The following is a 15,698-nucleotide window of genomic DNA, read 5'->3' on the forward strand; positions in this document are numbered from 1 at the left end:
GAGAAATTCATACAGATATGTATCACAAGTCTCATATTTTCTCTCACTCTCTTTGCTTCCTTTCAAGGGTTATCAAGTTACTTATGAAGCTAATAAAGCAAACACACCAAGACAAGAGGTGTTTGGTAAAGAATACAAAACATACAAGACATAAAAAATGGCTATAGTTATTTGGCTTATTATTTATATAAAAAAATTGAAGAATTTTGATAGTGTGCTTCTGCTAATCAGACAAGTCTAAGAGTATGCCTAATCGTAGCACTTTCACGTGAATTGATAAATCCCTTTATAAAAAATATATTTCTCTTAAGTTAAAGAGTTCTTTATAGTACTACTCTCGAATCGACTCTTTTATATATTCAGTATATAAGGACTCTCTCTATCTCTTATTAGGCTTCTTTTATTTACTTTATATGTATTAGATTAATGTACTCTGAGCAATAGACATCACTATAGATTGTGTATTGGATAATACAATTTATTTTTGTAATAAAAAGAGAGAGATAAATATGTACTTTTAATAAGAGTGTATAGCATACATATAATATGCCAATATTATCTGAAACTCTCAAGTCTTCTATAAATTATAAAATAAAATCTCAAGGCTTATGTTTTAATATATTATGCCTTTTGCGAATTTAATTTAAAGCAGACGCGCAAGTAATTTTTATTTTATGCATACATAAAAGGCGAGTGGTTACCGTTTGTTTATTTATTTTTAAAGAGAAGAGGTTGGATATAAAGCTGAACAATGCTTTTGCGACAACACTTCATAATTTTAGCTGACACTATAAGCTATTTGTAAATCTTGTATTAAAATTAGCTGTCGTAAATATTACTAGCTGTATTTTATTTGAATAAAAATATTGTGACAGCGAGACGTGCTGTGTCGGTTTTGTAGTGTAAGGGTTGGTAAAAGAAGGTATATAAAAAAAGGTAAAAAAGGGTTAGATCAACACACGTAGCCTTCGCAGCAAATAGAAGTGCTCTTCAGATCAAGGATCAGGAGGTAAAATAAAAGAAAATATTAATTTGTATAAGATGATATTTATTGAATTCCTTTGTTTAGGATTATATAGTTTTTCTGAACTAAGTTGATAGAATGGTTATTGATATAACTGGATAATTTGGATACTAATAGCGCGGGTATTTGAATAGAGGTACTTGTGATGTTTGGAACGGGAAGATAAAACTTATGGAAATAACTTTGATACAAACAGGTCATGGAAGAAGTGAAATAAGGAAAAACTTAAGATAGAATAAATTTGGCAGATTGTTGAACCGTTACTGGCATCGAACAAGTATGGTCATGTCAATTGAGTGTAGTCGAGAACCGATCTCGTCCAAGACCGACTGTGTCAACAGTAAGTTTTAGTCTCTTGGATTTTACACCTGCAGATACTCGGGAATGTTGATACAAAAATTATACAAAAAAGAGTAAAGAAATCGAGAGAGAGAAAAGTACAACTATCACACAGTATCGATTTGATTTGGGAGCACAAAAAAAGATACATTGGCTAGTTTGGTTCTTATCCGTGATTATTGTTTTTTAAATGTACCAAGTAGGACCAGTTTCTTTTTTCCCCGTATTTTCCAGTTAGGCACAGCAATGAAAGGTCAACCCCGAGCCAATTGAACAACGTGTTGGTGTGGGTCGTTTCAAAGTGAACAGATAGAAAAGTCGGCATAGCTAGTTGGAGATTTTTCTGGCATATACGGGGGTGCCTTAATTTTTGTTTGTGGTTACAAAGAGCGAGCAGCTGGTTCTGCCATGTAAATAAGAGTAATTTTATAAAGTAATAATTTTTTAACATGGTACAGAAAGGTAAATGGTAGTGGTTAGATTCAGTGATGTGCTTTATGGCTTAACAACCAGCGAGAGTTTCTTTTGGTACTATCGTAACTAGTAATAAGATATGCCGGTACATATAGGATTGAGATAAATAGTTATAAGCAGAATATAACAAACGTAAAAAAGCGGTGAATACAAGAAGAGAAACAGTCTTCTCTGACAGAATATGGAGCGATGTATAAGGGTCCGAATGTATACGACAAAGAGCATAAAAGTCTGGGGTAAAGTCTACAGTATGATGAGGGATAGACAATAGGCAGAACAGCAAAGAGAAGAGAGAAAATAGACTAGATCTCCAGCGCGTACTGATTTAAAATTGGGATGGAAAAAAAGAATTGCCAGTTTGAAGAGTTGAAAAGTGAAAATTCTGTATTAAATCCCCAAAAAATATATAAAGAAATTGATAAGATATTAGGAGAGAATATTTATATGCGAAACTTTATTTTCTGTAGCCAAGACTGCAAACAATAATTAGTCACTGCTGTAAATGAGTATTTATTACTGCTGAGCCTGAGACCAAGACCAAAGGATAAATAGCTTATTGTTAATGCTTCCAGTTAAATGGATCTGCGTTTACTCTAATAGCTAATACATAAATTATCATACATGTATTTTATTATTGCTTTATATTATTATCATAGCATGCGATACATGATCACATACATTACATATACAGCATAGTGATACTTTATTTAAAGACTACACACGAGTTTACTTATAATTCAAAAACATCGCTCGAGTACTTGGGTCGGAAAATTCAAATATTACCAATAATATATATACTATTTCTTGTTCAAAATCTCTGGCTGGTATAACCAGAAAGCCGTCGTACCTATAGATATTTCAGAGGAATAACATTCCTTAATTATGCTTCATAATAATGACACGTTGGGTGTATATTCACATTTCCTGCTGGCCCAAATATATCCTATATCTCCATTTTTTGTATCGATTATGTAAACCAATTGGTTAATTTATGACCTTGGGAAGACTGATTGTTACAACTGGAGCAGTAATTAACTAAAAATCTTAAGGATTGTAACAATGAATCCCAACAATAGCTATCTATCTCTATTTATCTCTCTTATTTATTATTAATTATCTAAAGAAGCATAGTTTATTCCAATATCTTAGTAATATCTTACTGATTATATTATTTTATTTATTAGGGAAATATCTATATAAACATCGAAAGGTGAAAGCAATAAAGATCATCCTTACACATCACTTATATTTTCTTTTTATCTTTCTCGAGAGAATAAGCTGCGAATTGCCAATATTAGGGCTAAAGAGTTGTTAGAGGAGGTTGATATATATTCCTTTTTTCTATTAATCATTTGGGTCACTTCTTTACACAAACCAACACAGCCCGTCTCAATAGAAATTACAGCTATAGTTTTTCTTTTGCAGTTACACCTTGTACTATATGAAGCGTTATATCTACATTTACCTCTGAGATATTAAAAGGGTGTCTAATTGTGTTTTGTAAGTCAGGACATTTGATTTACGTACAGCTATTATATCCTCTATCTTTTTTCCTCTTGCATTTATTTTCTCATTTTCGACGTGATATTTGAGAAACACAAGTTAAAATTCATTTAATATGCTATAGATCTTATTTCCGTGTACACTACCCACGTTTAAGGCTGTACACGAAATTTAGTATTTTTGCTTTACCAGCTAGTATAGATATTACGACTGTACAATAGCCATTATTTTTAAAAAGATACTATTTTTCTGACCTATAACTTATTTTTTTAATTGAATAACAAGGTCACTCGCCAGTAAACTAACCGGTAAGCTTGTCTGGAAAAATATTTTCTATCGATTATTCAAAGACTCTACTCCACCTATTTACTGGCTAATAAAAAGTAGTACTTAGATGCGAGTACATTTTTTGGTGATAAATATAATGATATGTTTTTATTCGAGTAAAATACATCTAGTAATATTTATGAGCTAATATTATCAGCTAAAAGTATGAAGTGTTGTCGCAAAAGCATTGTTCAGCTTTATATCCAACCTCTTCTCTTTAAAAATAAATAAACAAACGGTAACCACTCGCCTTTTATGTATGCATAAAATAAAAATTACTTGCGCGTCTGCTTTAAATTAAATTCGCAAAAGGCATAATATATTAAAACATAAGCCTTGAGATTTTATTTTATAATTTATAGAAGACTTGAGAGTTTCAGATAATATTGGCATATTATATGTATGCTATACACTCTTATTAAAAGTACATATTTATCTCTCTCTTTTTATTACAAAAATAAATTGTATTATCCAATACACAATCTATAGTGATGTCTATTGCTCAGAGTACATTAATCTAATACATATAAAGTAAATAAAAGAAGCCTAATAAGAGATAGAGAGAGTCCTTATATACTGAATATATAAAAGAGTCGATTCGAGAGTAGTACTATAAAGAACTCTTTAACTTAAGAGAAATATATTTTTTATAAAGGGATTTATCAATTCACGTGAAAGTGCTACGATTAGGCATACTCTTAGACTTGTCTGATTAGCAGAAGCACACTATCAAAATTCTTCAATTTTTTTATATAAATAATAAGCCAAATAACTATAGCCATTTTTTATGTCTTGTATGTTTTGTATTCTTTACCAAACACCTCTTGTCTTGGTGTGTTTGCTTTATTAGCTTCATAAGTAACTTGATAACCCTTGAAAGGAAGCAAAGAGAGTGAGAGAAAATATGAGACTTGTGATACATATCTGTATGAATTTCTCTATATTGGGTTTCCTTGTTTGGGCTTGGTCTGTTTATTTGCATGATCCCCCCCTATCTTTTATATCATGACGGTTTTAATTTTTCCGAAAAACTCTTTCAAGGCCTGGCCTTTATAAAACAGTAGATACATTTAAAGGATACTATAACATAACACTGCAAAAAGTAAGCATATAGGTACTGAGTGTAAGAGTTGGAAAGCAAGACCAGTACTATATTTTAAAAAGACTATGTTTTCATTTTTCAACTTGTATATATACAATATTATAATCAGGTACTTTCCCTGAAAAGTATTTGTAGTGACGAAAACAAATGATCAACGTGACCAACGTGACCAACACCACACAGGATGCATCCATCCATCCATCCTCCTCCACCTATCTCCCCCAATCTTTTGATTGATGTATACTTTCAATGAATTTTATTGGACTAAAGTGAGGGAGGCGTCATCATCTCCCCATTTCTGTTTTTATAACTAGAGAAAAATTTTCGCGTCTTTTGGGTTTCCTTTTTTCCCTTTTTCTTTGTACTGGCCGTGTCTACTGGTGGAGACGATGGAGAGCTTCTGGTAATATATGGGTTTATGTCCGGCCGGTCATCGTTTATACACAGAAGCCAAGAGGGTCTTCCGATAGCCATGATTCTTTTCTTATGAACGGCTAGCCAGATCACTTTAAGATAAGTATATGATTTTTTTACGTTATGTGCGATGCAACTTTGAATACTAATTAATCAAAGACTATGGAGTAGGCGACTGTAAGAGTTCAAAAGACGTTCATAAAGTCTTGACAATATTATTTTGTTAAACTTGTTGAGCCGATCTTGGACTCTTGCGACCGACCGCTCTCTCTTTTTTTCTCTTTCTTTCAAAGGGGCCCGATGGAGTAGAGCCACGGGTCAAACATGGTCTATTGAGCAAGTCCACAAGCGCGCGTGTAGCGTGTGAGCCCGTTGTCCGTATTCCTGTGTATTACTGGTTGCTTTCTGTCGTCTCTTCTGGTGGGCGCGGCTGGTACCATCTTTTTTGGGTTAGTTCCCGTTGCTTGTTCCCTCCCGTTGCTTGTTCCTTCCTGATGCCTTCCACGGCGGTCCATGTTATATGAAAGGTACTGTTGCTTGTTGCTTTTTTTGTTAGTCTGTTGCTTCCGCCAGTGGGACTTTTCTGCCAGTGGGTTTGTTGCTTCCCACTGGTAGGCCCTTTCCTCCTACCAGTGGACCTGTTATCTCTCGCCAGTGGACCTTTTTATATAGTCGCCGGTTGCCGGTTGCCGGTTGCCAGTTGCCAGCCGCCTACTTTTCTTTCCACTGGCGGGTCCATTTATCTCACTGGTAGGAGACATTTATCCCACTGGTCGGACATTTGCTTCCTGTTGCTTCCTGTTGCTTCTGCCGGGGAACCCGATGGTTCCATTTCTGCCGCAAAATCGTCGGCCATGTCGTGACATCAAGACACCTTGTCAGAAGCCGATAAGGCTCACCAGAAGCCCAACATGGGCGCCTCAAAAAAGGCCACACCGGCCCATAAGAAAGGCCAAAGTATGCGCCAGAGCAAAGACCAATCCGGCCCATAAGACAGGCCAATGTAAGTGTCGGGAAAAGGACCAAACTATCTCAAGACATAATCTAACTGTTTTTTTATTGTTACAATGCAGGCTCCAAGTGCGCACCAGAGAAAGGGCAAACCGGCCCACAGGATAGGCCAAAGTATGTGCCAGCAAAAAAGGGCAAACCGTCCCACAAGAAAGGCCAAAGTATATGCCAGCAAAAAAGGGCAAACCGTCCCACAAGAAAGGCCAAAGTATGTGTCAGCAAAAAGGGCAAACCAGCCCACAAGAAAGGCTAATGTAAGTACCGTGAAAAAGGGTGAACTATCTCAAGACATAGACTAATATTTTTTTGTATTACTACAATACAGGATCCAAATGCGCACCAGAGAAAAAAAAAGGCTTTTCAGAGTCCCTCAAGGTCACTGTCAAGATTCAAAGTCAAATCAAGATAGATAGTCAAAAAAGAAAAGAAGAAAAAGAGAAAAATATATATAAAAAAAATGAAAAGAAAATGAAAATATACAAAAAAAAAGAAAAAAAGAAAACAAAAGAAAAACAACCAAAACAATATTGACCAGAAAAAAATCGTGCTCACAATTATCTCTCTATCTCAGATCAAACCCCATAGTCACTAGTACAATCTCCAAAATAGTCAAGCCAAGGTCCATTGCTATGTCCAAGTCCAAGTCCAAATCCAATTCCAAGTCTTGTCCAAGTCAAAGTCCAAATGTCCAAAAACTGTCCAAGTACTGTTCTAGTACTAGTCCTAGCACACAAACATATACAAACAAATAGAGAAGTACACAATTAGAGAAGTAGACAAATACACACAAACACACACAAACACACACACAAACACACACAATTTCTATTTTTCTATTTCTTTCTTATACACACACACACATACACATACACATAGTCATAGTCATAGTCATAGTCATAGTCATAGTCATACAAACATACATATACACACTTATATACATACATACATACATACATACAAAAGTAGAGGCGCATTTCTGTCAAAGTCCAAAATCTGGGTTGTACCTCCAAGTCTCAAGGCCAAGTCGATTTCCAAGAAGGGGTCCAATGCAAAATTCCAAAAGCAAGTTCCAAAAGAAAAACCAAAAACCAAATCCGAGGCCTATACTAAGTCCTGTAAAAAAAACGGGCATATACTAAGTCCTCCTCTCCAAAAGGATCAAAAGAAATCCGAACTCGAGGCATATACTAAGTCCTCCAATCCAAAAGGATCAAATCCAAAAACCGAGGCGTAGACCAAAACCTATCAGAAATTATCAGGCACATTAAGTCCTCCACTCCAAAAGGATCAAAAGAAATCCGACCCTGAGGCCTATACTAAGTCCTGTCCAAAAATTACACAGGCATATACTAAGCCCTCCTCTCTCTCTAAAAAAAAACCAAAAAACCAAAAAACTAAAAAAAGTAAAAAAAAAAAAAAAAAAAAAAGTAAAAAAAGAGCAAAAAAAAAACCAAAAAAAAACCAAAAAAAAAAAGATGAATAAACCGGAAGAACTCTGCATTGGAACCTGGACCTGGATTGAAGCAAAGCTGCGAACTGGAACAAGACTCTGGATTAGGACAAGGTATGAAATCCCTTTTTACATATATACATACAAAGCAAATGAAGTCTTTGATCAAAAACAAAAAACAAAAAAAAAATGCTCAAAAAAAGAAGCTCAAAAAAAACAGAAAGAGCAAAAAGAGCAATACCAAAACCCCCTTCTCTTATTACTATTCTGTGAAATTGACTGGACAAAAAAAAAGTAAAAAAAAAATCAAAAAAAAATTAAAATCAAAAATCAAAATCAAAAAGTCCAAATTATCCCCTTTACTATGTGTGCTGTGTTCGGACAAAAAAATCAAAAAAAAAGTCCAAATTATCTTTTTTATTCTTTTCAATATCAAAATTATTCCCTTATTACTATTCCGTGAAATTGACTGGACAAAAAAAAAAGAATCAAAAAAAGAATCAAAAAAACAAGAAAAAAACAAAAAGTCCAAATTATCCCCTTTATTATTTTTCAATACCAAAATCCTCCTCCTCCTCCTATCACTCTTAGCTTATATTGACTGGACAAAAAAAAAGATCAAAAGAAAAATCAAATGGACCAAGAAAAAAAAACCGACTGGACTTGACTGGAACCGACTGGACTCGACTGGACTAGCATGGCCTGGAATATCTTAGTATACTTAATTTAATTTAACTTAACTTATATTCCCCTTATAAAAATTTGAACAATAAATTTTGATTTCATTTGACTTTGATATTATCTTTATGTTTTGTCTCTTTTTGATTTTGATCTTAAATTTGTCTTTAAAAAATATTATTAATAACGTTTTTGGTACTACTATATTACAATTGATAGCTGTCTTATTATACTTGTGTTCCTTGGTAAGGTAGATAAGGTGTATTTTCTAATGAGGCATTCATTCAGTTTACTATAGCACGGCGGGATTTCTTTTGATATCGCTCATTAAAATCAACTTTGAAGTGGTGGTGTAGCTGTAAAAATGACCCAAAATAATTTACTAACTCTCTTTAATGTGTTCTTTCTTAAGATTGTCTTTCTACCGATATTCATTTTCTTGCCACTAAGTTTATACTTCAACTATATAGCCAATCCACGATGTGCTATTAAATTTGTCTATAATAATAGTATGGCTGGCTGCTGTTTTATTATTATCTTTTTCTATTGTCTTGATTTTGTTAAAAAGAAATTCACAGTGGAAGATAACGAGGAACGTACCCGAGTTATCAGACAAAAAAAAAGTTAATGCGATATCTACAAAATGACATATGGTCCTAGGGGCGGCTAAGTAACGGAAAGGGCAGCATGATGATTTGAAGCTTTTTCGGGGATGGAAGAATTTTGAATCTTTTGTGTTTTAATCATTAGCCTTCTCAAAGCCTCCATTATGGTTATAGAAAGTACCAGTCTGTGCAGAAATTAGGCTACCCATTTGCCATTCATTTTCTCAGCAGTCCTTTTCTTTTTTGGTTAGAAAATAATTTCTTTAACATCAATTCATAAAAGTTACATCGATCATTATTCCCTTTCTTTGTTATATCTTTAAAAAAATCCTTCGCCTCTCAAGTCACTTGACTTGACTCACTGCTACTTTCCCCCGTTTTTGGCATTCTCTATGAATATTCTGGAGTTAGAAACTTAAGGAAAAGGCGAAATGTGTAACACTTAACAAGGTAGTTTTGTAAACAAGTAACCTCAAAATATTGAACGCATGTACGGACCTGGGTTTTTTGTCCAAAATCTCCACTGTTCCCCGTCAGCCTCCACCGTCTGTGCCTGCCCAAAATTGTGCCTATGAGGACAGACTTGGTCTGGTATCGTTGTGTATTCAGGATCCATAAATGGATCACCCGAGTTTCTAAAGGGAATTTCACTTTGAAGTTCCTATCCCTGCTGAAATTCGTTCCTAATTCAGGTATCTCCAGTACCTAGTTACTTATTCTTAACTTTCATGTCATTTATCTTTTCTCACATATTTATTTCACCTGTGTTCTCAGGGTACACCTTTTTTCATAATAGACAATTTTTAAAAAGAGGACATTTTTTGGATTGAAAACCCCAATTTCATACATGGTAATTTAGAGTCGCTTATATAACATGATACATTATACAACTGCATGTGAAGCTCCAAAACAAATGTCAATGGCTGAAAAGAAAAGAAAAAAAGAAAAGAACCTTACATTTGGTGCCCTGTTTAAATATTGAGACTTTATCTAGTTTAAGAAGTATTTTTGCAAAAGCATAGAAGATATTTCTCCGTAGAGTGTTTTTAGATAATATAAATAACATTTTAAAGCAATTAGAAGTTAACAAATATGAAGATCCCATAAAGCCTTATGGTTTTCTAGCTTTACATATATAAATTGTCTATTATAAAAAAGCATACTCTACATATAAGTGACTTTATATAATCTTAAATACAGACCAGCCAGACATTCTTATCTTTAAGAAAAATAGTACCAGTGTCCCTGCTACATACATTGCACCAGTAAATATCTTGTAGCTTACAAATGGTGATCGCATGGCAATTTCAGAACTTTCGATCGCACCTGCCAGGTTGGGACCAAACATGGCTAAGGTAGTGACGACCAGAAGAAGAGACAGACCAGACTCATACTTTTCCTTTCCAGTAATAATACATGTAATCGAAGGTGCTTTTTGTTTTTTGTTTAAACATAACTTGAAATAAGCATTTATTTCTTTTCTTCTACTCCTTCTTCTTCTTCGTTTCTTTTTACTTTTACTTACTAAGAGTGACAAATGCTCCACCAAAGAATCCAAACAGAGCAGAGAATGCGATAAGAACCCCAAAAGAGTCTGCAAAGGTCCACAGACAGAGAGAAAGTAGACCGGCAAACAAAGAAAATACGATCGTAACATTCATATGGCCAACACGGTCTCCAATCAATCTTGATAATAAAAACAGTGTTGAGATGTTACTGCAACTGTTACGCTCACTATTACTATTACTATTACTATTACTACTTATATAAAAGAAGAAAGAAAGAGAAAGAAAAGGCTAATCTAATCTACACAAAGGTTTTGGCATGTTGTGATTTAAATTTTGACTTTATTTGGCTTGTTTGGCTTACCCAGCTAAAATACGGCCAGCAGTACTCAAACCAGACGCAACAGCAACTGTAGCTGATCCTTTTTCTGGAGAAAGTCCAATAAATGTAGCGTATGCTATCACATAAAATAACATAAAATAAAATAAAATAAAATAAAGACACAATACAATATACTTTAATTAATATTTGGTTCTTTTTTTTGCTATCCTTGCTTATATATATATATATATATATGCGTGTGTGTGTAGTGCTTACATGGTAGGAAAAAGACTGGAACATAGTAGGCACCTTCGAGAAAGATGTCGGTAATACACCATAGTACAAAATTGAGGTCTTTTAGGATCTTAAAGTCAATGATGTCTTTGAGTCTTTGGGTGACTTTTGTGTGACCTGGTCGATCTCGAAATAAAATGCAAGCAAACAATCCAACACCGACATTAATAAAACCAACAACACGATAACACCTTTAGTTCGTTTATATATATATATATATGATTTTGATTTTACAAAGGGAAAGGAAGAAAGTAAGAAACAAGTATTCCAACGAAAAGGCAACAAGTTATAGTTTCTCAAGATTTATCTTTCATATGTTTATTTATTTCTTTACGTACCAGAATACACCTAATTTTTCATTGAGAGCACCTACAAGTAGTGGCATTACAAGCCCTCCGATACTGTTTCCACTAGATGCTACGCCTAAAGCAATTCCAGTGTTCTTTGTAAACCATTTTGGGATCTCACTTATTACGATCTTGAAAAATGAAATTATAAGATGTAAACACAAAAAATATCAATATGAACGTGAGCTTGAACGTAAACATGAGCGTAAATATGAATTGATTTAGATCAATTAGATTGAATGGATAACCTTCATGCTTACATAGTATATAATTGATGTTCCAATACCATATAATACACCCTGAGTCATACATAGCTGCCATATCTAATACACGCATACATGCATTTATATATACTTAGATTTATATATATATATATTAAAGAAATATCACAATACCTCTGTACAGAAACTGGCCAGCTCTAGTCCAGCCACACACAGCACTACACCAAGTGCCAATGCCTTTTTTGTAGTCATATAAGACAGCAGGATTTGAACAAAGGGTGACAGGATATTTAAAAGAATGTTGCCGAGTGTACCGACAAATGTCAATTGAAGAGTAATTGCGGGTGAGTGGCCAAACAAGTTTTGCTCATAATAGTCTTGGAAAACACCCCTGTAATAAATAAGTAAAATAAGCAAGCAATAGAGTAAGTCAAACCATAGTAATGATAACAAGAACCTTTCTTTTTTCTTCTTTTTCTTACCAGCTCATAACTACACTCAGGCTGGGCATTTGGACCAGAAATGCGCCAACAACAATGAACCATCCGTATCCACCTTCAGGATTTTCTGGATTCTGAAGAGTCGATTCTGACAAGGTTTCTGATTTTGGTAACTGGAAAACTAATTTACAGATTATCAAAATCTATATATTAAGTATTGTATACTAAATATTACCTTGTGTATTAAGAGAAGCAATTGTGTCAGTATCCTTTTGTTCTTTTGGGTCACAGAATTTGGTCGATGAAGTGGATCCCAAAGAAGCTGATTCTTGTTTAAAAGACATCTTTGATATATAGATATATTAAAAAATTATATAAGAGAGAAAGAGAGATAGGTCTAGGGAAGAATTAGTATAATAAATGGTTACATATAATGTAATATTGAGCAGAAAGAGAGAGCCTCAATTCGAATAATATGAATAATTGAGATACTAATACATAGACTATAGCAGTTAAGAGAAATGCTAGTAATTAGAATTAGAATGATAGTAATCAAACAAGCCAAAAGGAAAACAAAAAGCAAAACTAATAATATCAATATCAATATTTCATTTTACCTTAACTTTTGCTATCAAGACTCGTAGACTCTATACCCAGCCTAAAACAGAGCTTCACGGCCTGTGGACGGCCTGAACACGGCCTGACATAAAACCTTTCATCCCCCCCTTTTTTTTTGTGTGTAGTTTCCTTTTTGTGTACCCCTTTATCCTAATTATGCCGTTTACTATTATCTCTTACTATTAACCATCAATTATTGACTATTGGCTATTGGCTATGGACTATGGACTATGGACTATTTTCACTCTATAGAATTGCTTTCTTTTATTTTGTTTGTTTAATATATGAATATATCAATATCCGCTTACATATCCGAGCCATTTTTCTCTTTATTTGACCAAAGTTGACACCATAGAATATTGCTGTTTACATAATAATAAATTAATAGATACAGAAAAACATGCACGTATATGTATATGTATGTACCTTTGTCAGAAAGTTATTTTTGCAATATTCTTGGAATTGTATAATACAAACTATACATAACAATTACCAAGTTATTTGTTTCTCTAATAATTAATGAAAAATAAAGATAAAAATAAAATGTACGAATAAGTTCCGCATTAGGAAAGCGACACAAATCTTTTTTTTTTTTGAAAAAAAAAATTTAATCTCTACCTTTTTATTATGCGCAGTAATGCACACACTTACTCCACACACTCATTCCACAGGCACAGGTACAGGCACACACACGCACATATTGATTCGCGTGGCTGAGTGACTGTTTTTTATTATTTTTTAGAGATAGATAGAGAGACACAGATACTTTTTTTTTCTTTGATATAAAAAAAAAGTCTTTAATTTTTTTTTATCCTATTATATATATATATATATATATTTTCATTTGAGAACTTTTCTTTCTTTTTTGGTGTCTGTTTATAATGGTGAACTCTGATAAACTCAAGACTCTTGTCGATTGGTTCAAAACCCACGAGATCCAATGGGATCAAGAATTGATCGAGATTCGATCCAACAATGATGGTTACGGAATCTATGCTCGTAAAGACATTCCCAAAAAGAAGAGAGGTAAAAAAAAATGAATTGACTTTTATATATGTGTATATACACTTTATTGCCTTTGGTACTAAAGCGTGATTTTATTATTATTATCAAGTTGTCAAGATCCCTAAAGAAGCTGTTCTATCTGCAAAATCCACTGGAATTGCCAATGTTCTCGACGACGAGGGAATTGACGGTGGCTGCTCATTAGCTATTTCTGTAATGTACGAAATCTCTCAAGGCACAGATTCCCCCTGGTATGGATATCTTCAGGCACTCCCTGCTGGAGAAGATTTGCCAATTTTCTGGAGTGATGAAGACAAGGCTTGGTTGAAAGGAACGGAGATGGATGATGCAGTTCACAATGATTTGGTAAGTTATATATATATATGAAAAAATAATAATAATCTATATATGTATGTATAGAATGACCTTAAAGAAGATTACGAAGAAATCGTTCAACCTTTGATGGCCAAACACACCTACATCTTCACACCTCAGATCGTCAAAGAATTCTTTTCGTTTGAAAAGTTCTGCAAGATCTCAACCTTGATTTCATCCCGCTCCTTCGAAGTCGATGCATATCACGAGAATGGCATGGTTCCCTTTGCTGATCTGTTCAACCACAGAAGTGGAAACGAGCATGTCCACTTTGAGACCGATTTCGAGGTCTGTGATGCATGCGGTGCTCTTGAGTATTGCGAGCATCAGTTCTTGGAAGATTTGGAACTCGGAAGTGAGAATGGTAAAGAAGGAGAACATGACGAACACTGGAGTGATGTTGACGAAGAAGATGAAGACGACGAGGAAGCTGAAGATAACTCGGATGAAGAAGTCTTGGAAGACGAAGACGAGGAAGATGAAGAAGATAACGGCCCTCTTAAGGATTTGGAAGAACTCGAGGCAAAGGGAATCAACATCTGGGAAGGTGACAATGAGGAACCCACCAAGGATACCTGCGACATGGTCTTGGATCGTGCTGTCAAAAAGGGCGAAGAACTCTTCAACACCTACGGCGATCATCCCAACATCGTGCTCTTGAGCAAGTATGGTTTCTGTCACGACGACAACAAGAACGATTATGTGTCCGTTACCGAAGATTCGATCATCGATGCCTGTTTGATTGTCACCAAGGACCAGCTTGTTTCTGAGGGTGCCAAGGGTGACGACGAAGCTCTTGAGATGCTTGCCATTGAACGCACTCGCCCAAGATGGGAGTTCTTCTTGAACAACGAATCAATCCTCTGTCCCAAGGAAGACGACGAGGAAGAGGAGGATGACTTTGAAGAGGATGATGACCATGAACATGGTGGTGGATGCTGTGGAGATGATCATATGGACCATGACGGTCACGGTCACGGTCACGGTCACAGCCATGGTCATCAACATGGTGGAAAAGAGGGTGAATCCAGCCATGGACACAAGCATGACCATGCCGGTGGATGTTGCGGTGATGAAGATGAAGAAGAAGAAGAAGAAGAAGAGCACGAACATGAACATGGTGGAGGATGTTGCGGCGGTGATGATGATGGTGAGGGAACCAAGTCTCGCCCTTACTTTATGAACGAAGAGGGTCTTTATGAAGATAGTTTGATGTGTCTTTTGCATATCATGTTCGTCAGCGAAGAGATCTTTGCTACCTTTGAAAATGTCGAGGAGGCACTCAAGTACTTTGAGACCTTGGCTGAGGAAGGCCAGGGACGTGGCAAGAAGACCAAGAAGACCGGACAAATCAATCAGGCAAAGCAGCGTGTATACCAAGTCTGTAAGCTCTTGTCTGAGCAGCGTCGTGAAGAGTATTCTGAGAATGGTGTCATTACCACAGTTGAGGAAGATATAAAGGCCAGAGAAAAGGTTTGTTTGTTTGTTTTTTGTTTTTTTTTGTTTTTTACTTTTTATGTATTTATTCACTTCTAACAAACTTCTTCCTCTTCTTTATAGACTGAGAATATCCGCCACCGTTATGCTTTGACATGCAGAATCAGTGAAAAACAGATTCTTAACAAATCCATTGCTTACTATGAG

At 34.9% G+C, this 15,698-nt stretch overlaps 2 protein-coding genes across 2 annotated transcripts; one reads left to right on the plus strand and one right to left on the minus strand.

Moving 5' to 3' along the window:
* Positions 1–4,953: 4,953 nt before the first annotated feature.
* Positions 4,954–7,428, plus strand: PHYBLDRAFT_142486 (hypothetical protein; the record flags this gene model as incomplete). The annotated part of the gene is made up of 6 exons (XM_018430823.1): positions 4,954–5,007; positions 5,477–5,632; positions 5,740–5,875; positions 5,938–6,186; positions 6,257–6,308; positions 7,158–7,428. The coding sequence occupies 6 exons, from the start codon at positions 4,954–4,956 to the stop codon at positions 7,426–7,428; spliced, it is 918 nt and encodes a 305-aa protein (XP_018295015.1).
* Positions 7,429–9,317: 1,889 nt separating this feature from the next.
* Positions 9,318–12,400, minus strand: PHYBLDRAFT_62834 (hypothetical protein; the record flags this gene model as incomplete). The annotated part of the gene is made up of 12 exons (XM_018441021.1): positions 9,318–9,610; positions 9,690–9,708; positions 9,885–9,917; positions 10,165–10,358; positions 10,453–10,685; positions 10,797–10,890; positions 11,031–11,239; positions 11,387–11,526; positions 11,656–11,718; positions 11,791–12,007; positions 12,099–12,237; positions 12,292–12,400. The coding sequence occupies 12 exons, from the start codon at positions 12,398–12,400 to the stop codon at positions 9,318–9,320; spliced, it is 1,743 nt and encodes a 580-aa protein (XP_018295016.1).
* Between the last annotated feature and the right edge of the window lie 3,298 nt (positions 12,401–15,698).

Source organism: Phycomyces blakesleeanus, assembly GCF_001638985.1.
Source record: "Phycomyces blakesleeanus NRRL 1555(-) unplaced genomic scaffold PHYBLscaffold_5, whole genome shotgun sequence".
NCBI classification, from domain to species: Eukaryota; Fungi; Mucoromycota; class Mucoromycetes; order Mucorales; family Phycomycetaceae; genus Phycomyces; species Phycomyces blakesleeanus.